General features: G+C 34.8%; 1 protein-coding gene across 2 annotated transcripts in view; it reads right to left on the bottom strand.

Annotated features, from left to right (window-relative positions):
- The window catches only part of LOC117325259 (ubiquitin carboxyl-terminal hydrolase 22-like), a 34,631-nt gene that overhangs the window by 748 nt on the left and 10,844 nt on the right, over window positions 1-23,039 (bottom strand). For both annotated transcript variants that reach the window (XM_033881407.1, XM_033881488.1), the window contains exons 7-12: window positions 12,935-13,040; window positions 8,554-8,657; window positions 4,949-5,006; window positions 4,643-4,769; window positions 4,227-4,390; window positions 2,334-2,483 (exon numbers count right to left, since the gene is read on the bottom strand). In XM_033881407.1, the coding sequence (XP_033737298.1) occupies window positions 2,334-2,483; window positions 4,227-4,390; window positions 4,643-4,769; window positions 4,949-5,006; window positions 8,554-8,657; window positions 12,935-13,040 (709 nt within the window). The remainder of the gene's footprint in view (window positions 1-2,333; window positions 2,484-4,226; window positions 4,391-4,642; window positions 4,770-4,948; window positions 5,007-8,553; window positions 8,658-12,934; window positions 13,041-23,039) is intronic.

Raw genomic sequence — 23,039 nt, 5'->3', positions numbered from 1 at the left:
CACTCATGTCATATGGACTTGATTGATAAGCTCATCAAATTATTGAATCTATTAACCTCATCAACTTATCAACCATGTTTAAGACATTCCATATGACTCATGGAAGATTCTCTGTGACTCACCTCTCCTACTTTGTAAGAATGGTTAGTTTTAAGCAAACTCCGAAATTCATTAAAATTTCTGGGGTTTTCCCATAAAAATCACACCGAATTCCATGTTAATAAAATGATTGCCTGGTTCCTGAGAAATCAGAAGAAAACATCTCTGATTAATTACAGAACCCAGTCACACGTTACAACACATCTGTTTTTAAATCTAATAGTCAAGAAGAAAGTTTTTATATGTAGTGTGTGTAGGACTTATTAACTATATCATAGAAAGCCTGTATATGTAGTGTATGTAGGATTTATTTACATTGTAGAAAGTCTGTATATGTAGTGTATGTAGAATTTATTTACTGTATTGTAGAAAGCCTGTATATGTAGTGTGTGTAGGATTTTATTACTGTATTGTAGAAAGCCTGTATATGTAGTGTATGTAGGATTTATTTACTGTATTGTAGAAAGCCTGTATATGTAGTGTGTGTAGGATTTATTTACATTCTAGAAAGCCTGTATATGTAGTGTATGTAGGATTTATTTACATTGTAGAAAGTCTGTATATGTAGTGTATGTAGGATTTATTTACTATATCATAGAAAGCCTGTATATGTAGTGTGTGTAGGATTTATTTACATTGTAGAAAGTCTGTATATGTAGTGTATGTAGGATTTATTTACTATATGGTAGAAAGTCTGTATATGTAGTGTGTGTAGGACTTATTTACTATATCATAGAAAGCCTGTATATGTAGTGTGTGTAGGATTTATTTACTATATCATAGAAAGCCTGTATATGTAGTGTGTGTAGGATTTATTTACTATATGGTAGAAAGCCTGTATATGTAGTGTGTGTAGGATTTATTTACATTGTAGAAAGTCTGTATATGTAGTGTGTGTAGGATTTATTTACTATATCATAGAAAGCCTGTATATGTAGTGTGTGTAGGATTTATTTACTATATGGTAGAAAGCCTGTATATGTAGTGTGTGTAGGATTTATTTACTATATTGTAGAAAGCCTGTATATGTAGTGTGTGTAGGATTTATTTACTATATGGTAGAAAGTCTGTATATGTAGTGTGTGTAGGATTTATTTACATTGTAGAAAGTCTGTATATGTAGTGTGTGTAGGATTTATTTACATTGTAGAAAGTCTGTATATGTAGTGTGTGTAGGATTTATTTACTATATCATAGAAAGCCTGTATATGTAGTGTGTGTAGGATTTATTTACTATATCATAGAAAGCCTGTATATGTAGTGTGTGTAGGATTTATTTACTATATTGTAGAAAGTCTGTATATGTAGTGTGTGTAGGATTTATTTACTATATCATAGAAAGCCTGTAAATGTAGTGTGTGTAGGATTTATTTACTATATCATAGAAAGCCTGTATATGTAGTGTGTGTAGGATTTATTTACTATATCATAGAAAGCCTGTTAATGTAGTGTGTGTAGGATTTATTTACTATATGGTAGAAAGCCTGTATATGTAGTGTATGTGTGACTTACTGATCACAGAAAGCACATTTCTACCACAAAAGATAGGTGTTATTCAACTCATAAGGCATGAAATAATCATTACAACTGTTGAATAACACTCAGTTTATACAACACATGGTCTGATGGAATAAACTCTAAATTGGTTTTGATCAGTTGACACGGTGACCTTTGACAAAGGCTAATTTTTAATCACATGGTTCAATGCAATTTGATTGGATAACATTTGAATGTCGCTTCATGATGTCCGGTTTTTTTTTTTTTTTTTTTGTTATTTTCCTTGAAACATACATAGATTTCTATCAATGTATTGCTTTAAAAAGAATAACTTACAATAGTAACTTGTTATGATTTGTAATATTTCCATACATTTCCGATAGTGTAAATTTTGTATATTAATTAGCGGCATTTCAATTTATGTCATATCCTTACACCACACCTGATATCCTGAAAAGAACACACCTTGACACAAAACAGGTCAACTCATTCCCAGAATAGCTTTTCTATTGTGGTAGAAACAGGTCACACAGACTCGTGGTTGTTAATATGGTATTTCGTTTGCTTTGGTTAGTTATTTTTCAAGAGTTACAAAAAACACTAAACCTGGGTTTTTTGTAACTCTTGAAAAAGATAACTTACTTGCGAAATACCATTTACAACAGCAACTCATTGTGTAACCTCTATATATGTAGTGTACAGTTACTAAGGACTTATTTTATGCTACATTATCTTACCCTTCACTGTTGAGAACGTCCCCTGGCAATGCCTTGTTGATGAGGTGGTCATCACATTTGAACCACTGGTCCTTCATTTGTCTGATGAAACAAGTGTAGTGGCCACTCTCTATTGTGCCCATGTGGTTCACAACGGCAAACAATGAGTACCTGTTGTATACAATGTCTTATATCAGAATCAAACTAGTATCCAAGTAGAAACACAAACTCAAGTGAATATTTGTGTTAGACTGTTTGCTAACCTAAAACAAGTGTAATCAATGATTGCGAAAGCTCACCGGCGGCAGCAATCACACTATGCATTCATTTTTTATGTATGTATAAGCATGTCATTTTGAAATTGTATGTCACATAATATCGCTCCTAGACCTCTAATGAATGTATAAACCAAATAAGAAGGGTGTGGACTCACAAGCTTTTCAAAACTAACCCTCAAAATCTTTAAAGTGGGTTTTTGTGTCAAAAAAGGTAAAAGGTAAGTCCACAAAATGGTAAAATGCGAAAAAATCACAATTTTTATCTGCATGATTTTGCCATAATATCACTCCTAGACCTCTAATGAATGCATAAACCAATTTAGAAGGGGTGAGCTAATGATACATAGTCTAGAGCTCATGGAGCTGAATCCACATATGAAGCAAGAATTACCTGTAATTGTATGTCTTGCCTGTCCCACTTTGTTATTGTATTAAGTTTTAAGCAAACTGTACAGTATTTTTGTTCAGACAGTTGTCTACTGCACGTATGACATCAACATTGGACTGAAAGTGGGTGCCTGAAATAGCTGTTTTCAGTTTTGGAAATGGATGAAAGTCTGATGGAGCGAGATCAGGTGAATAAGGCCGATGCTCAATCAATTTAAACCACAATCGTGAATGACAGCCATGGCAATGACAGACTTGTGAACAGGAGCATTGTCCTGATGGAATAACACACCTTTAGTGAGCTTCCTGTGGTGCTTAAGTTTAATATTTTCCCGTAACTGCTTCAAAAGTGAAGCGTAGTATGTGTCATTGATTGCTTGTCCCTTTTGGAGATAATCTATCAGCAGAATACCATCTACATCCCAGAAAACTGAGGCCATAAACTTCCCAGTTGATGGAACAGTACTGTCTTCTTTGGCGGGGAAGAGCCAGGGTGCTTCCATTGTTTCCATTGTTGTTTGGCCTCTGGGGTAAAATGATCTCTGAAGACATTTAGCAGGATCTTCCTAAAAAGGTTAAAATCAGCACATGATAATGTGCGCCTGGTCTGCTTCTGATCAACTGTCAGAAGTCTTTGTACCCTTCAGGCCGAAAGCTTTCTCATTACAAGATCCTCAATCAGAATGAAATGTGCTCTTTCCTGTGAAATGCCAACTCTACTAGCTATATATCTTTCTGTGACTCGTCTGTCAGTCACAACAATATCATGAACTTTAATTACCATTTTTGGGGTTGCAACATTGACAGGCCTTCCAGGACGGGGGTCATTCTTAAGACTGTCGGCCGCACTTAAATTCCGCCATCCACTTTTTCACTGTAGCATATGAAGGGGTATCTTTCCCTTGTGTTGCTACCATATCATTATGGTCCAACTATATACCAAGTTTAGTTTAAGTTGGACTTATACTTTTTGAGAATAGATCTAAACACAAAACTTCAAAGTGAAATGTAGATGCTGCCGCCGCCAGAAAAGTAACGTTGTAGTGTAGCTTCTGGAATTCATTGTGACAAAAACAGACATAATGTGGAAGCATGTTACTTCAATTTTCCCAGTTCTCTTTATCTCTTTCAAATTATCACCAATTAGAACCCCTTTTCATTAAACATCTGCAAGGCAATGATTTGACAAAAATGTACATTGTGCACTTTTCTTAGTTTGAAAGAGTATTGTTATAATAGCAGAACTTACTTGTTATCACATGAAAGCCCCCTGGAAGATTCCTGTATGACCTGATTGTTGTAGCCATTTGTATTGTTACGCGAGGAGGACATGAAAGGTGTCATGTCCAGCTCCTCCGGGAATGACACGTAAGTTGAGATCTTTTTGTGGTAACCAGTTGAATGTTCAAATCTCTAAAGTAAAAAAATAATTGTGAACATTTAAGAAAGGAATCTGATGTTGATATATTGTGTAATATCTATCAACTGTTTAAGCTTTGGTAATCACACGATCTTCAGGCCATCTCTACCTTATTCAATGTACTAAGTGATATATTGTCACAAATATTTGGACAATTAAACTATGTGTCATGCTCATAGAATTTTTCAATTATTTGAAATTCTATCATAGAACTATCAAAGCATATTTAAAGTTAAAATTCTTACTTTGAGATGAAAGCATGCAACTATGGGCAATTTCTTCATGGTGAGTTGTTTGGTAGACTCTTGATAACTACCACAGGTACTACATTTTATCTTGGCTGAACTGCCCAGATGCTCTGGTTTTGTAAACCTAACAAGGAAAATATGTAAAACATGTATATAGTTGTATGTGAACATGTTGATAATATACAAAACATTGAACTTGTAGTTTTCCAAGTAATCATTATTTATATACACCATACATGGGACAGATTTGTACAGGAGAAAACTAGCCAATGGTGGCGAGTGTTATAAGATATGTTTTCTTACCTTTTTAAACATTCTAAAAGTGAGGTAGGTTCATATGTTCCGGGGCTATTAGAAAAACCTAAAACAAGGAATAGGATAAAATTTATACAAAATGAAACATCCAACAAATCCTAATTCAATATCAGTAGCTTGGGGAGGTTTTACTCAATCAATTTTGACAAAATTCTCTTGAGTGTGGTTTTGATTTGTGAAATCAGTTACAGTAAAACCCTGCTAACTTGAACTGCTAGGGATCATGTTAATAGGTTGAAAAATACAGGGTATTGGAGTTATCAGAGGTTAGTCCTAGACTATTATAGGCAGTGATTGTATGTATGTTACACTATACTAAATGACACCTTCTTAATAATGTCAATGATAGTTTGTGATTAATTACGCTTTCATTAATTACTGTATTACAAAACGGAAGAGATATAAAGCTTTGACAAAATTTTGATTATTCTAAAAAACATATATCTATAAACGGAACAAATTAGTCATCCGGCTGTAACAAGAAGTGAATGTGTCCCAAATATTGCAAAGGTTGGCCTAATTATCCACCATCTAAACACATCCTATCCTTTCATGAATAATTCGAATTGTCGACGTAATCATGAAAATATGTGCGAATGTTTTCTGATATTAAAAAGAAAGTGACCAATATCATACAATATCCAAATAAGCACTATAATTAAACCAATCCTTGTAACGGATGAAATATATACGATATTATTAGTATTGTCACTTTGTATTTTTTTTTTTACACAAAAAAGGAATATCCGTTTGTGTTCACATACAGACTATCCATAATGGAGCAGATGGCAGTAAAAGTGTGTTATCAACCCATCATTAATTAACTGCTGTCTTGACGCGACACTTATAAGCAAGATCTATGTAGCAGTATCCCAGGGCCCAATGCTAGATAAGTAACTCTCCCTCGTTTTTGTCTGGAGGTTTAACTTTCCCTCGTTTTGGTCTGGACAGTAAACTCTCCCTCGTTTTTGTCTGGACAGTAAACTCTCCCTAGTTTTAGTCTGGACAGTGAACTCTCCCTAGTTTTTGTCTGGATAGTTAACTCTCCCTAGTTTTAGTCTGGACAGTGAACTCTCCCTCATTTCTGTCTGGCCAGTTAACTCTCCCTAGTTTTAGTCTGGTCAGTTAACTCTCCCTCGTTTCTGTCTGGACAGTTAACTCTCCCTCGTTTTTGTCTGGATAGTTAACTCTCCCTAGTTTTTGTCTGGAGGTAATTGACTTTCCCTAGTTTTTGTCTGGATAGTTAACTTTCCCTCGTTTTGGTCTGGACAGTAAACTCTCCCTCGTTTTAGTCTGGACAGTAAACTCTCCCTAGTTTTAGTCTGGACAGTAAACTCTCCCTAGTTTTTGTCTGGACAGTAAACTCTCCCTAGTTTTAGTCTGGACAGTAAACTCTCCCTCGTTTTTGTCTGGACAGTAAACTCTCCCTAGTTTTAGTCTGGTCAGCTAACTCTCCCTAGTTTTAGTCTGGTCAGCTAACTCTCCCTAGTTTTAGTCTGGTCAGCTAACTCTCCCTAGTTTTAGTCTGGTCAGCTAACTCTCCCTCGTTTTTGTCTGGACAGTAAACTCTCCCTCGTTTTTGTCTGGACAGTAAACTCTCCCTAGTTTTTGTCTGGATAGTTAACTCTCCCTCATTTCTGTCTGGACAGTTAACTCTCCCTAGTTTTTGTCTGGATAATTAACTCTCCCTCGTTTCTGTCTGGATAGTTTACTCTCCCTCATTTCTGTCTGGACAGTTAACTCTCCCTAGTTTTTGTCTGGATAATTAACTCTCCCTCGTTTCTGTCTGGATAGTTAACTCTCCCTCGTTTTTGTCTGGACAGTAAACTCTCCCTAGTTTTAGTCTGGATAATTAACTCTCCCTCATTTCTGTCTGGACAGTAAACTCTCCCTAGTTTTTGTCTGGATAATTAACTCTCCCTCATTTCTGTCTGGTCAGCTAACTCTCCCTCGTTTTTGTCTGGACAGTAAACACTCCCTAGTTTTAGTCTGGTCAGCTAACCCTCCCTCATTTCTGTCTGGACAGTAAACTCTCCCTAGTTTTTGTCTGGATAATTAACTCTCCCTCGTTTTTGTCTGGATAGTTAACTCTCCCTTGTTTTTGTCTGGATAGTTAACTCTCCCTAGTTTTTGTCTGGATAGTTAACTCTCCCTCGTTTTTGTCTGGACAGTAAACTCTCCCTAGTTTTTGTCTGGATAGTTTACTCTCCCTAGTTTAAGTCTGGTCAGCTAACTCTCCCTAGTTTTGGTCTGACCAGTTAACTCTCTTTCGTTTTTGTCTGGACAGTAAACTCTCCCTAGTTCAAGTCTGGATAGTTAACTCTCCCTCATTTCTGTCTGGACAGTTAACTCTCCCTCATTTCTGTCTGGATAATTAACTCTCCCTCATTTCTGTCTGGATAGTTAACTCTCCCTCATTTCTGTCTGGATAGTTAACTCTCCCTCATTTCTGTCTGGATAGTTAACTCTCCCTAGTTTTTGTCTGGAGGTAATTGACTTTCCCTAGTTTTTGTCTGGATAGTTAACTTTCCTTCGTTTCTGTCTGGACAGTTAACTCTCCCTCGTTTTTTGTCTGGCCAGTTAACCCTCCCTCGTTTTTGTCTGGATAGTTAACTCTCCCTAGTTTTTTGTCTGGAGGTAATTGACTTTCCCTAGTTTTTGTCTGGATAGTTAACTTTCCTTCGTTTCTGTCTGGACAGTTAACTCTCCCTCGTTTTTGTCTGGGCAGTTAACTCTCCCTCGTTTTTGTCTGGATAGTTAACTCTCCCTCGTTTTTGTCTGGATAGTTAACTCTCCCTCGTTTTTGTCTGGATAGTTAACTCTCCCTTGTTTATGTCTGGATAGTTAACTCTCCCTAGTTTTTGTCTGGTCAGTTAACTCTCCCTCGTTTTTGTCTGGATAGTTAACTCTCCCTAGTTTTTGTCTGGATAGTTAACTCTCCCTAGTTTTTGTCTGGATAGTTAACTCTCCCTAGTTTTAGTCTGGTCAGCTAACTCTCCCTAGTTTTAGTCTGGTCAGCTAACTCTCCCTAGTTTTTGTCTGGATAGTTAACTCTCCCTAGTTTTAGTCTGGTCAGCTAACTCTCCCTCATTTCTGTCTGGATAGTTAACTCTCCCTAGTTTTGGTCTGGTCAGTTAACTCTCCCTAGTTTTTGTCTGGCCAGTTAACTATCCCTAGATATAATTTGGACAGTTTACTTTACATGGTTTAGTCTGGATAGTTAATTCTCCCTAGTTTCAGTTTGGACAATTAATGCTCCCTTTTTTCAGTCTGTACAGTTAACTCTCCCTAGTTTTTGTTTTGATAGTTAGCTTTTCCCTTTTTTACATCTGGACAGTTAATGCTCCCTTATTTTAGTCTGAACAATTAACACTAGCAGTTAGATGACTCATCCAAGTTATTCAGGGGAATTGGATAGATAATTCCTGTAAGAGTTCTGCTGTTTACTCACCTGAGCTTAGTAAAGAGTTAAATAGTTAATTTTCCCTTAGATTGCAAAGAGTTGATAGTAAATCCATAGGAGCATATCGAGTTAAATGAAAAGGCTTGATAAACGTACTCTTCAGAGTTTAGTATAGAGTAAGACAACTAACCTGAGTTAGGAGAAGAATTGGAGTTACTGTTGCCTCCAGGTGGTGGGCCAGGACCCAAGTCTAGAGAAATATCCCAGATTGGATCTATCGTTGTGGAAACATTACTGAAAATTTACAACAATACACTTCATTTAATTTGTTAATTCAGTAATCAAATATCACTTTGAGAGGCTTAGATATGCAATGGTCTACACTGTACTTGACCAGACATTTTATCAAAATCTTATTGAGGCAGAGATCCAAAGAAGTAATATGAGAAGTAAAACAAGAGATCCCAGAGGGATCTTGGCGCCCACCATTGAATGATCTTTATAGGTTCCATGTCAGATTGATCTTTTCTCTACTTTTCCCTTCCTCTAAGTCTTACTAATCTGTGTAAATTCAGAAACAGCCCTCTAGTACTTTTCAAACAAGGGGAACCTATATATAAAATTTAAGATTTAGCGATAATGGCTGTCTGTCAGCCATGTTGTTTTCGGATTGGTCCAAAAATGCAACACCAGGGACCAAGGGGAACGTACATATGAAATTTGAGAAAGATTCCTTCAGTACCTTCTGTAAAATAGCGATAACAAACTTCAATTGTTAAAATACAAGATGGCTGCCTGTCAGCCAGGTTGTTTTCTGACTTGTCTCAAAATCCAATATGCATAACTAGGCACAGAGGGCAACCTACAAATGAAATTTCAGAAAGATCCTTTCAGCAATTTCTGACAAATAGTGATAACAAACTTCAATTGTCAAAATCAAAGATGGCTGCCTGTCGGCCATGTTGTTTTCCTATTGGTCTCAAAATGCAATGTGCATAACTAGGCACCGAGGGGAACCTACATATGAAATTTGAGAAAGATCCCTTCAGCACTTTCTGAGAAATAGCGATAACAAACTTCGATTGTCAAAATCCAAGATGGCTGCCTGTCGGCCATGTTATTTCCCGATTGGTCTCAAAATGCAATATGCATAACTAGGCACCAATGGGAACCTATAAAAGAAATTTGAGAAAGATCCCTTCAGTACTTTCTGAGAAATAGCGATAACAAACTTCAATTGTCAAAATCCAAGATGGCTGCCAGTTGGCCATGTTGTTTTCCGATTAGTCTCAAAATGCAATATGCATAACTAGGCACCAGGAGGAACCTACATATACAAGAGATCCCAGAGGGATCTTGGCGCCCACCATTGAATGATCTTCATAGGTTCCATGTCAGATTGATCTTTTCCCTACTTTTCCCTTTATTTTACTAATCTGTGCAAATTGAGACATCCCTCCAGTACTTTTCAAGGGAATCCTCGCTATATAAGAAATTTGAGATTTAACGATAATGGCTGTTTGTTTGCCAGGTTGTTTTCAGGACAGACTGGTCCAAAAATGCAATACAAGGGACCAAGGGGAACCTACTTATGAAATTTGAGAAAGATCCATTAAGTACTTTGAGAAATAGAGATAACAAACTTCATTTGTCAAAATCCAAGATGGCGGTCTGTCGGCCATATTGTTTTCCAATTGATCTCAAAATGCAATAAGCATAACTAGGCACCAAGGGAAACTTACATATGAAATTTGAGAAAGATCCCTTAAATACTTCTCAGAAATAGTGATAACAAACTTCAATTGTCAAAATCCAAGATGGCTGCCTGTCGGCCATGTTGTTTTCAGATTGGTCTCAAAACGCAATATGCATAACTAGGCACCAAGGGAAACTTACATATGAAATATCAGAAAGATCCATTCAGCACTTTCTCAGAAATAGTGATAACAAACTTAAATTGTCAAAATCCAAGATGGCTGCCTGTCAGCCATGTTGTTTTCTGATTGGTCTCAAAACGAAATATGCATAACTAGGCACCAAGGGAAACTTACATACGAAATTTGAGAAAGATCCCTTAAATACTTTCTCAGAAACAGTGATAACAAACTTCAATTGTCAAAATCCAAGATGGCTGCCTGTCGGCCATGTTGTTTTCAGATTGGTCTCAAAACGCAATATGCATAACTAGGCACCAAGGGAAACCTACATATGAAATTTCAGAAAGATCCATTCAGTACATTCTCAGAAATGGCGATAACAAACTTCAATTGTCAAAATCCAAGATGGCTGCCTGTCGGCCATGTTGTTTTCGGATTGGTCTCAAAACGCAATATGCATAACTAGGCACCAAGGGGAACCTACATATGAAATTTCAGAAAGATCCATTCAGTACTTTCTCAGAAATAGTGATAACAAACTTCAATTGTCAAAATCCAAGATGGCTGCCTGTCGGCCATGTTGTTTTCCGATTGGTCTCAAATCGCAATATGCATAACTACGCACCAAGGGGAACCTACATATGAAATATGAGAAAGATCCCTTCAGTACTTTCTCAGAAATAGCGATAACAAACTTCAATTGTCAAAATCCAAGATGGCTGCCTGTCGGCCATGTTGTTATCCGATTGGTCTCAAAACGCAATATGCATAACTAGGCACCAAGGGAAACCTTCATATGAAATTTGAGAAAGATCCCTTCAGTACTTTCTCAGAAATAGCGATAACAAACTTCAATTGTCAAAATCCAAGATGGCTGCCTGTCGGCCATGTTGTTTTTTCGATTGGTCTCAAAATGCAATATGCATAACTAGGCACCGAGGGGAGCCTACATACAAAATTTGAAAAAGATCCCTTCATCAGTTTCTGAGAAATAGCGATAACAAACTTCAATTGTCAAAATCCAAGATGGCTGCCAGTTGGCCATGTTGTTTTCCGATTAGTCTCAAAATGCAATATGCATAACTAGGCACCAGGAGGAACCTACATATGAAATTTGAGAAAGATCCCTTCAGTACTTTCTGAGAAATAGCGATAACAAACTTCAATTGTCAAAATCCAAGATGGCTGCCAGTTGGCCATGTTGTTTTCCTATTGGTCTCAAAATGCAATATGCATAACTAGGCACCAAGGGGAACCTATATATGAAATTTGAGAAAGATCCCTTCAGTACTTTCTGAGAAATAGCGATAACAAACTTCAATTGTCAAAATCCAAGATGGCTGCCTGTCGGCCATGTTGTTTTCCGATTGGTCTCAAAATGCAATATGCATAACTAGGCACCGAGGGGAGCCTACATATAAAATTTGAAAAAGATCCCTTCATCAGTTTCTGAGAAATAGCGATAACAAACTTCAATTGTCAAAATCCAAGATGGCTGCCTGTCGGCCATGTTGTTTTTCGATTGGTCTCAAAATGCAATATGCATAACTAGGCACCGAGGGGAGCCTACATACAAAATTTGAAAAAGATCCCTTCATCAGTTTCTGAGAAATAGCGATAACAAACTTCAATTGTCAAAATCCAAGATGGCTGCCTGTTGGCCATGTTGTTTTCCGATTGGTCTCAAAATGCAATATGCATAACTAGGCACCAGGAGGAACCTACATATGAAATTTGAGAAAGATCCCTTCAGTACTTTCTGAGAAATAGCGATAACAAACTTCAATTGTCAAAATCCAAGATGGCTGCCAGTTGGCCATGTTGTTTTCCTATTGGTCTCAAAATGCAATATGCATAACTAGGCACCAAGGGGAACCTATATATGAAATTTGAGAAAGATCCCTTCAGTACTTTCTGAGAAATAGCGATAACAAACTTCAATTGTCAAAATCCAAGATGGCTGCCTGTCGGCCATGTTGTTTTCCGATTGGTCTCAAAATGCAATATGCATAACTAGGCACCGAGGGGAGCCTACATATAAAATTTGAGAAAGATCCCTTCATCAGTTTCTGAGAAATAGCGATAACAAACTTCAATTGTCAAAATCCAAGATGGCTGCCTGTCGGCCATGTTGTTTTCCGATTTGTCTCAAAATGCAATATGCATAACTAGGCACCGAGGGGAACTTACATATGAAATTTCAGAAAGATCCCTTCAGTGCTTTCTAAGAAATACCGATAACAAACTTCAATTGTCAAAATCCAAGATGGCTGCCTGTCGGCCATGTTGTTTTCCGATAGGTCTCAAAATGCAATATGCATAACTAGGCACCAAGGGGAACCTACATATGAAATTTGAGAAATATCCCTTCTGTACTTTCTGAGAAATAGCGATAACAAGAATTGTTTACGGACGGACGGACGGACGGACCACGGACCACGGACGCAGGGCGATTTGAATAGCCCACCATCTGATGATGGTGGGCTAAATATAGTAATGCTAATCTGCTCATTCAAATAGCTTCACAATAATAACATTCGTGACATTAATTTTCAATTAATTTCTATATGTTCATCAACATTCAAAGATTTCGCTGACTACTGTGTTGTACTGGCATTGAAATGACATCCAGGATTAAACTTTTTATCCTTGAACACATTTCTCACAAGCTTATACAATCAGGGAAACACTTACTTGCACTGTTGACAAGTGACATCTGACTGGAGACCACCCGTAAAGATCTGATCTATGATACAGTTACAGTGGTGAGGGTTACCACTGCCGTTACTGTCCGAGGTTCCTGTGGAGGGAGAACTTGTATATAAAATCCTTCCAACTACTACATCATCGTTATATCAAGTCAATATCTACATTTTTAACACTGAAACTGGCAAAATGTTCTCTCCTTAATGTGTAGCCAAATAGACTGTCATCTTGTGCATACGCTTTACTAGTCCTTTGTCACATGTATGTTTTACTAGACATTTGTCATGTGTACGCTTTACAAGTCATTTGTTATATGTACCCTTTACTAGTCCTTTGTCACATGTATGCTTTACTAGTCCTTTGTCACCTGTATGTTTTACTAGTTATTTGTCATGTGTACGCTTTACTAGACATTTGTCATGTGTACGCTTTACTAGTTATTTGTTATATGTACCGTTTATTAGTTATTTGTCATGTGTACCCTTTACTAGACATTTGTCATGTGTACGCTTTACTAGACATTTGTCATGTGTACGCTTTACAAGTCATTTGTTATATGTACCCTTTACTAGACATTTGTCATGTGTACGCTTTACTAGTTATTTGTTATATGTACCCTTTACTAGACATTTGTCATGTGTACCCTTTACCAGTCATTTGTTATATGTACCCTTTACTAGACATTTGTCATGTGTACCCTTTACTAGTTATTTGTTATATGTACCCTTTACTAGACATTTGTCATGTGTACCCTTTACCAGTCATTTGTTATATGTACCCTTTACTAGACATTTGTCATGTGTACCCTTTACTAGTTATTTGTTATATGTACCCTTTACTAGACATTTGTCATGTGTACCCTTTACTAGACATTTGTCATATGTACCCTTTACTAGTTATTTGTTATATGTACCCTTAACTAGTCATTTGTCATGTGTACGCTTTACCAGTCATTTGTTATATGTACCCTTTACTAGACATTTGTCATGTGTACCCTTTACTAGACATTTGTCATGTGTACCCTTTACCAGTCATTTGTTATATGTACCCTTTACTAGACATTTGTCATGTGTACCCTTTACTAGTTATTTGTTATATGTACCCTTTACTAGACATTTGTCATGTGTACCCTTTACTAGACATTTGTCATATGTACCCTTTACTAGTTATTTGTTATATGTACCCTTAACTAGTCATTTGTCATGTGTACGCTTTACCAGTCATTTGTTATATGTACCCTTTACTAGACATTTGTCATGTGTACCCTTTACTAGACATTTGTCATGTGTACCCTTTACCAGTCATTTGTTATATGTACCCTTTACTAGACATTTGTCATGTGTACCCTTTACTAGTTATTTGTTATATGTACCCTTTACTAGACATTTGTCATGTGTACCCTTTACTAGACATTTGTCATATGTACCCTTTACTAGTTATTTGTTATATGTACCCTTTACTAGACATTTGTCATGTGTACCCTTTACTAGACATGTCATGTGTACCCTTTACTAGACATTTGTCATATGTACCCTTTACTAGTTATTTGTTATATGTACCCTTTACTAGACATTTGTCATGTGTACCCTTTACTAGACATTTGTTATATGTACCCTTTACTAGTTATTTGTTATATGTACCCTTTACTAGACATTTGTTATATGTACCCTTTACTAGACATTTGTCATGTGTACGCTTTACTAGTTATTTGTTATATGTACCCTTTACTAGACATTTGTCATGTGTACCCTTTACTAGACATTTGTTATATGTACCCTTTACTAGTAATTTGTTATATGTACCCTTTACTAGTCATTTGTTATATGTACCCTTTACTAGACATTTGTTATATGTACCCTTTACCAGTCATTTGTCGTGTGTACCCTTTACAAGTCATTTGTTATATGTACCCTTTACTAGACATTTGTCATATGTACCCTTTAATAGTTATTTGTTATATGTACCCTTTACTAGACATTTGTCATGTGTACCCTTTACAAGACATTTGTCATGTGTACCCTTTACTAGTTATTTGTTATATGTACCCTTTACTAGACATTTGTCATGTGTACCCTTTACTAGACATTTGTCATGTGTACCCTTTACTAGACATTTATTATATGTACCCTTTATTAGACATTTGTCATGTGTACCCTTTCCTAGACATTTGTCATGTGTACCCTTAACTAGTCATTTGTTATATGTACCCTTTACTAGACGTTTGTTATATGTACCCTTTACTAGACATTTGTCATGTGTACCGTTTACTAGTTATTTGTTATATGTACCCTTTACTAGTTATTTGTTATATGTACCCTTAACTAGACATTTGTCATGTGTACCCTTTACTAGACATTTGTCATGTGTACCCTTTACTAGACATTTGTCATGTGTACCCTTTACTAGACGTTTGTCATGTGTACGTTTTACTAGTTATTTGTTATATGTACCCTTTACTAGACATTTGTTATATGTACCCTTTACTAGACATTTGTTATATGTACCCTTTACTAGACATTTGTCATGTGTACGTTTTACTAGTTATTTGTTATATGTACCCTTTACTAGACATTTGTTATATGTACCCTTTACTAGACATTTGTCATGTGTACCCTTTACAAGTCATTTGTTATATGTACCCTTTACTAGACATTTGTTATATGTACCCTTTACTAGTGATTTGTTATATGTACCCTTTACTAGTTATTTGTTATATGTACCCTTTACTAGTTATTTGTTATATGTACCCTTTACTAGTTATTTGTTATGTGTACCCTTTACTAGTTATTTGTTATATGTACCCTTTACTAGACATTTGTAATGTGTACCCTTTATTAGTTATTTGTTATATGTACCCTTAACTAGTTATTTGTCATGTGTACCCTTTACTAGACATTTGTTATATGTACCCTTTACTAGTTATTTGTCATGTGTACCCTTTACTAGTTATTTGTCATGTGTACGATTTACTAGTTATTTGTTATATGTACGCTTTACAAGTCATTTGTTATATGTACGCTTTACAAGTCATTTGTTATATGTACCCTTTACTAGTTATTTGTCATGTGTACCCTTTACTAGTTATTTGTTATATGTACGCTTTACAAGTCATTTGTTATATGTACGCTTTACAAGTCATTTGTTATATGTACCCTTTACTAGTTATTTGTTATATGTACCCTTAACTAGTTATTTGTCATGTGTACCCTTTACTAGTTATGTGTCATGTGTACGTTTTACCAGTCATTTGTTATATGTACCCTTTACAAGTCATTTGTTATATGTACCCTTCTTTAACATTTGTTATATGTACCCTTTACAAGTCATTTGTCATATTAAGCTCTACAAGTCATTTGTCATTGGTACCCTTTACAAGTCATTTGTTATATGTACCCTTTACAAGTCATTTGTCATATTAAGCTCTACCAGTCATTTGTCATGTGTACCCTTTACCAGTTATTTGTTATATGTACCCTTTACTAGACATTTGTCAATTGTACCCTTTACCAGTCATTTGTTATATGTACCCTTTACTAGACATTTGTCATGTGTACCCTTTACTAGTTATTTGTTATATGTACCCTTTACTAGACATTTGTCATGTGTACCCTTTACTAGACATTTGTCATATGTACCCTTTACTAGTTATTTGTTATATGTACCCTTTACTAGACATTTGTCATGTGTACCCTTCACTAGACATTTGTCATGTGTACCCTTTACTAGACATTTGTCATATGTACCCTTTACTAGTTATTTGTTATATGTACCCTTTACTAGACATTTGTCATGTGTACCCTTTACTAGACATTTGTTATATGTACCCTTTACTAGTTATTTGTTATATGTACCCTTTACTAGACATTTGTTATATGTACCCTTTACTAGACATTTGTCATGTGTACGCTTTACTAGTTATTTGTTATATGTACCCTTTACTAGACATTTGTCATGTGTACCCTTTACTAGACATTTGTTATATGTACCCTTTACTAGTAATTTGTTATATGTACCCTTTACTAGTCATTTGTTATATGTACCCTTTACTAGACATTTGTTATATGTACCCTTTACCTGTCATTTGTCGTGTGTACCCTTTACAAGTCATTTGTTATATGTACCCTTTACTAGACATTTGTCATGTGTACCCTTTACTAGACATTTGTCATATGTACCCTTTACTAGTTATTTGTTATATGTACCCTTTACTAGACATTTGTCATGTGTACCCTTTACTAGACATGTCATGTGTACCCTTTACTAGACATTTGTCATATGTACCCTTTACTAGTTATTTGTTATATGTACCCTTTACTAGACATTTGTCATGTGTACCCTTTACTAGACATTTGTTATATGTACCCTTTACTAGTTATTTGTTATATGTACCCTTTACTAGACATTTGTTATATGTACCCTTTACTAGACATTTGTCATGTGTACGCTTTACTAGTTATTTGTTATATGTACCCTTTACTAGACATTTGTCATGTGTACCCTTTACTAGACATTTGTTATATGTACCCTTTACTAGTAATTTGTTATATGTACCCTTTACTAGTCATTTGTTATATGTACCCTTTACTAGACATTTGTTATATGTACCCTTTACCAGTCATTTGTCGTGTGTACCCTTTACAAGTCATTTGTTATATGTACCCTTTACTAGACATTTGTCATATGTACCCTTTACTAGTTATTTGTTATATGTACCCTTTACTAGACATTTGTCATGTGTACCCTTTACAAGACATTTGTCATGTGTACCCTTTACTAGTTATTTGTTATATGTACCCTTTACTAGACATTTGTCATGTGTACCCTTTACTAGACATTTGTCATGTGTACCCTTTACTAGACATTTATTATATGTACCCTTTATTAGACATTTGTCATGTGTACCCTTTCCTAGACATTTGTCATGTGTACCCTTAACTAGTCATTTGTTATATGTACCCTTTACTAGACGTTTGTTATATGTACCCTTTACTAGACATTTGTCATGTGTACCGTTTACTAGTTATTTGTTATATGTACCCTTTACTAGTTATTTGTTATATGTACCCTTAACTAGACATTTGTCATGTGTACCCTTTACTAGACATTTGTCATGTGTACCCTTTACTAGACATTTGTCATGTGTACCCTTTACTAGACGTTTGTCATGTGTACGTTTTACTAGTTATTTGTTATATGTACCCTTTACTAGACATTTGTTATATGTACCCTTTACTAGACATTTGTTATATGTACCCTTTACTAGACATTTGTCATGTGTACGTTTTACTAGTTATTTGTTATATGTACCCTTTACTAGACATTTGTTATATGTACCCTTTACTAGACATTTGTCATGTGTACCCTTTACAAGTCATTTGTTATATGTACCCTTTACTAGACATTTGTTATATGTACCCTTTACTAGTTATTTGTTATATGTACCCTTTACTAGTTATTTGTTATATGTACCCTTTACTAGTTATTTGTTATATGTACCCTTTACTAGTTATTTGTTATATGTACCCTTTACTAGTTATTTGTTATATGTACCCTTTACTAGACATTTGTTATATGTACCCTTTATTAGTTATTTGTTATATGTACCCTTAACTAGTTATTTGTCATGTGTACCCTTTACTAGACATTTGTTATATGTACCCTTTACTAGTTATTTGTCATGTGTACCCTTTACTAGTTATTTGTCATGTGTACGATTTACTAGTTATTTGTTATATGTACGCTTTACAAGTCATTTGTTATATGTACGCTTTACAAGTCATTTGTTATATGTACCCTTTACTAGTTATTTGTCATGTGTACCCTTTACTAGTTATTTGTTATATGTACGCCTTACAAGTCATTTGTTATATGTACGCTTTACAAGTCATTTGTTATATGTACCCTTTACTAGTTATTTGTTATATGTACCCTTAACTAGTTATTTGTCATGTGTACCCTTTACTAGTTATGTGTCATGTGTACGTTTTACCAGTCATTTGTTATATGTACCCTTTACAAGTCATTTGTTATATGTACCCTTCTTTAACATTTGTTATATGTACCCTTTACAAGTCATTTGTCATATTAAGCTCTACAAGTCATTTGTCATTGGTACCCTTTACAAGTCATTTGTTATATGTACCCTTTACAAGTCATTTGTCATATTAAGCTCTACCAGTCATTTGTCATGTGTACCCTTTACCAGTTATTTGTTATATGTACCCTTTACTAGACATTTGTCAATTGTACCCTTTACCAGTCATTTGTTATATGTACCCTTTACTAGACATTTGTCATGTGTACCCTTTACTAGTTATTTGTTATATGTACCCTTTACTAGACATTTGTCATGTGTACCCTTTACTAGACATTTGTCATATGTACCCTTTACTAGTTATTTGTTATATGTACCCTTTACTAGACATTTGTCATGTGTACCCTTCACTAGACATTTGTCATGTGTACCCTTTACTAGACATTTGTCATATGTACCCTTTACTAGTTATTTGTTATATGTACCCTTTACTAGACATTTGTCATGTGTACCCTTTACTAGACATTTGTTATATGTACCCTTTACTAGTTATTTGTTATATGTACCCTTTACTAGACATTTGTTATATGTACACTTTACTAGACATTTGTCATGTGTACGCTTTACTAGTTATTTGTTATATGTACCCTTTACTAGACATTTGTCATGTGTACCCTTTACTAGACATTTGTTATATGTACCCTTTACTAGTAATTTGTTATATGTACCCTTTACTAGTCATTTGTTATATGTACCCTTTACTAGACATTTGTTATATGTACCCTTTACCTGTCATTTGTCGTGTGTACCCTTTACAAGTCATTTGTTATATGTACCCTTTACTAGACATTTGTCATATGTACCCTTTACTAGTTATTTGTTATATGTACCCTTTACTAGACATTTGTCATGTGTACCCTTTACTAGTTATTTGTTATATGTACCCTTTACTAGACATTTGTCATGTGTACCCTTTACTAGACATTTATTATATGTACCCTTTACTAGACATTTGTCATGTGTACCCTTTACTAGACATTTGTCATGTGTACCCTTAACTAGTCATTTGTTATATGTACCCTTTACTAGACGTTTGTTATATGTACCCTTTACTAGACATTTGTCATGTGTACCCTTTACTAGACATTTGTTATATGTACCCTTTACTAGTGATTTGTTACATTTGTATATGTACCGTTTACTAGTTATTTGTTATATGTACCCTTAACTAGACATTTGTCATGTGTACCCTTTACTAGACATTTGTCATGTGTACCCTTTACTAGACATTTGTTATATGTACCCTTAACTAGTTATTTGTTATATGTACGCTTTACTAGACATTTGTTATATGTACCCTTAACTAGTTATTTGTTATATGTACGCTTTACTAGACATTTGTTATATGTACCCTTAACTAGTTATTTGTTATATGTACGCTTTACTAGACATTTGTTATATGTACGCTTTACTAGACATTTGTTATATGTACCCTTTACTAGTCATTTGTCATGTGTACCCTTTACTAGTTATTTGTTATATGTACCCTTTACTAGACATTTGTTATATGTACCCTTTACTAGTCATTTGTTATATGTACCCTTTACTAGTGATTTGTTATATGTACCGTTTACTAGTTATTTGTTATATGTACCCTTTACTAGTTATTTGTTATATGTACCCTTTATTAGACATTTGTCATGTGTACCCTTTATTAGTTATTTGTTATATGTACGCTTTACAAGTCATTTGTTATATGTACGCTTTACAAGTCATTTGTTATATGTACCCTTTACTAGTTATTTGTTATATGTACCCTTAACTAGTTATTTGTCATGTGTACCCTTTACTAGTTATGTGTCATGTGTACGTTTTACCAGTCATTTGTTATAGGTACCCTTTACAAGTCATTTGTTATATGTACCCTTCTTAAACATTTGTTATATGTACCCTTTACAAGTCATTTGTCATATTAAGCTCTACAAGTCATTTGTCATTGGTACCCTTTACAAGTCATTTGTTATATGTACCCTTTACTAGACATTTGTCATGTGTACCCTTTACTAGACATTTGTCATGTGTACCCTTTACTAGTCATTTGTTATATGTACCCTTAACTAGTTATTTGTTATATGTACGCTTTACTAGACATTTGTGATATGTACCCTTTACTAGTGATTTGTTATATGTACCGTTTACTAGTTAATTGTTATATGTACCCTTTACTAGTTATTTGTTATATGTACCCTTCCTAGACATTTGTTATATGTACCCTTTACTAGTGATTTGTTATATGTACCGTTTACTAGTTATTTGTTATATGTACCCTTAACTAGTTATTTGTCATGTGTACCCTTTACTAGACATTTGTTATATGTACCCTTTACTAGTTATTTGTTATATGTACCCTTAACTAGTTATTTGTCATGTGTACCCTTTACTAGACATTTGTCATATGTACCCTTTACTAGTTATTTGTCATGTGTACCCTTTACTAGTTATTTGTCATGTGTACCCTTTACTAGTTATTTGTTATATGTACGCTTTACAAGTCATTTGTTATATGTACGCTTTACAAGTCATTTGTTATATGTACCCTTTACTAGTTATTTGTTATATGTACCCTTAACTAGTTATTTGTCATGTGTACCCTTTACTAGTTATGTGTCATGTGTACGTTTTACCAGTCATTTGTTATATGTACCCTTTACAAGTCATTTGTTATATGTACCCTTCTTAAACATTTGTTATATGTACCCTTTACAAGTCATTTGTCATATTAAGCTCTACCAGTCATTTGTCATGTGTACCCTTTACAAGTCATTTGTTATATGTACCCTTTACAAGTCATTTGTCATATTAAGCTCTACCAGTCATTTGTCATGTGTACCCTTTACAAGTCATTTGTTATATGTACCCTTTACAAGTCATTTGTCATATTAAGCTCTACCAGTCATTTGTCGTGTGTACCCTTTACTAGTCATTTGTTATATGTACCGTTTACTAGTCATTTGTTATATGTACCCTTTACTAGACATTTGTTATATGTACCCTTTACAGGACCTTTGTCATGTGTACCCTTTACCAGTCATTTGTCATGTGTACGCTTTACCAGTCATTTGTTATATGTACGCTTTACTAGTTATTTGTTATATGTACCCTTTACTAGACATTTGTCATGTGTACCCTTTACTAGACATTTGTCATGTGTACCCTTTACTAGTTATTTGTTATATGTAACCTTTACTAGTTTTTTGTTATATGTACCCTTTACCAGTCAATCGTTATATGTACCCTTTACTAGTCATTTGTTATATGTACCCTTTACCAGTCATTTGTTATATGTACGCTTTACAAGTCATTTGTTATATGTACCCTTTACTAGTTATTTGTCATATGTACCCTTTACTAGTTATTTGTCATATGTACCCTTTACTAGACATTTGTCATGTGTACCCTTAACTAGTTATTTGTCATGTGTACCCTTTACTAGACATTTGTCATGTGTACCCTTTACAAGTCATTTGTTATATGTACCCTTAACTAGTTATTTGTCATATGTACCCTTTACTAAAAATTTGTTATATGTACCCTTAACTAGTTATTTGTCATGTGTACCCTTTACTAGTCATTTGTTATATTTACCCTTTACAAGTCATTTGTTATATGTACCCTTTACTAGACATTTGTTATATGTACCCTTTACTAGACATTTGTTATATGTACCCTTTACTAGTAATTTGTTATATGTACCCTTTACTAGACATTTGTCATATGTACCCTTTACTAGACATTTGTTATATGTACCCTTTACTAGACATTTGTCATGTGTACCCTTTACTAGACATTTGTCATGTGTACCCTTTACTAGACATTTGTCATGTGTACCCTTTACTAGACATTTGTCATGTGTACCCTTTACTAGACATTTGTTATATGTACCCTTTACTAGTCATTTATTATATGGACCCTTAACTAGACATTTGTCATGTGTACCCTTTACTAGACATTTGTCATGTGTACCCTTTACTAGACATTTGTCATGTGTACCCTTTACTA

The sequence above is a fragment of the Pecten maximus genome, chromosome 1 (assembly GCF_902652985.1).
Source record: "Pecten maximus chromosome 1, xPecMax1.1, whole genome shotgun sequence".
Taxonomy (NCBI): Eukaryota; Metazoa; Mollusca; class Bivalvia; order Pectinida; family Pectinidae; genus Pecten; species Pecten maximus.
This window is presented reverse-complemented; position numbering and strand designations above follow the sequence as displayed.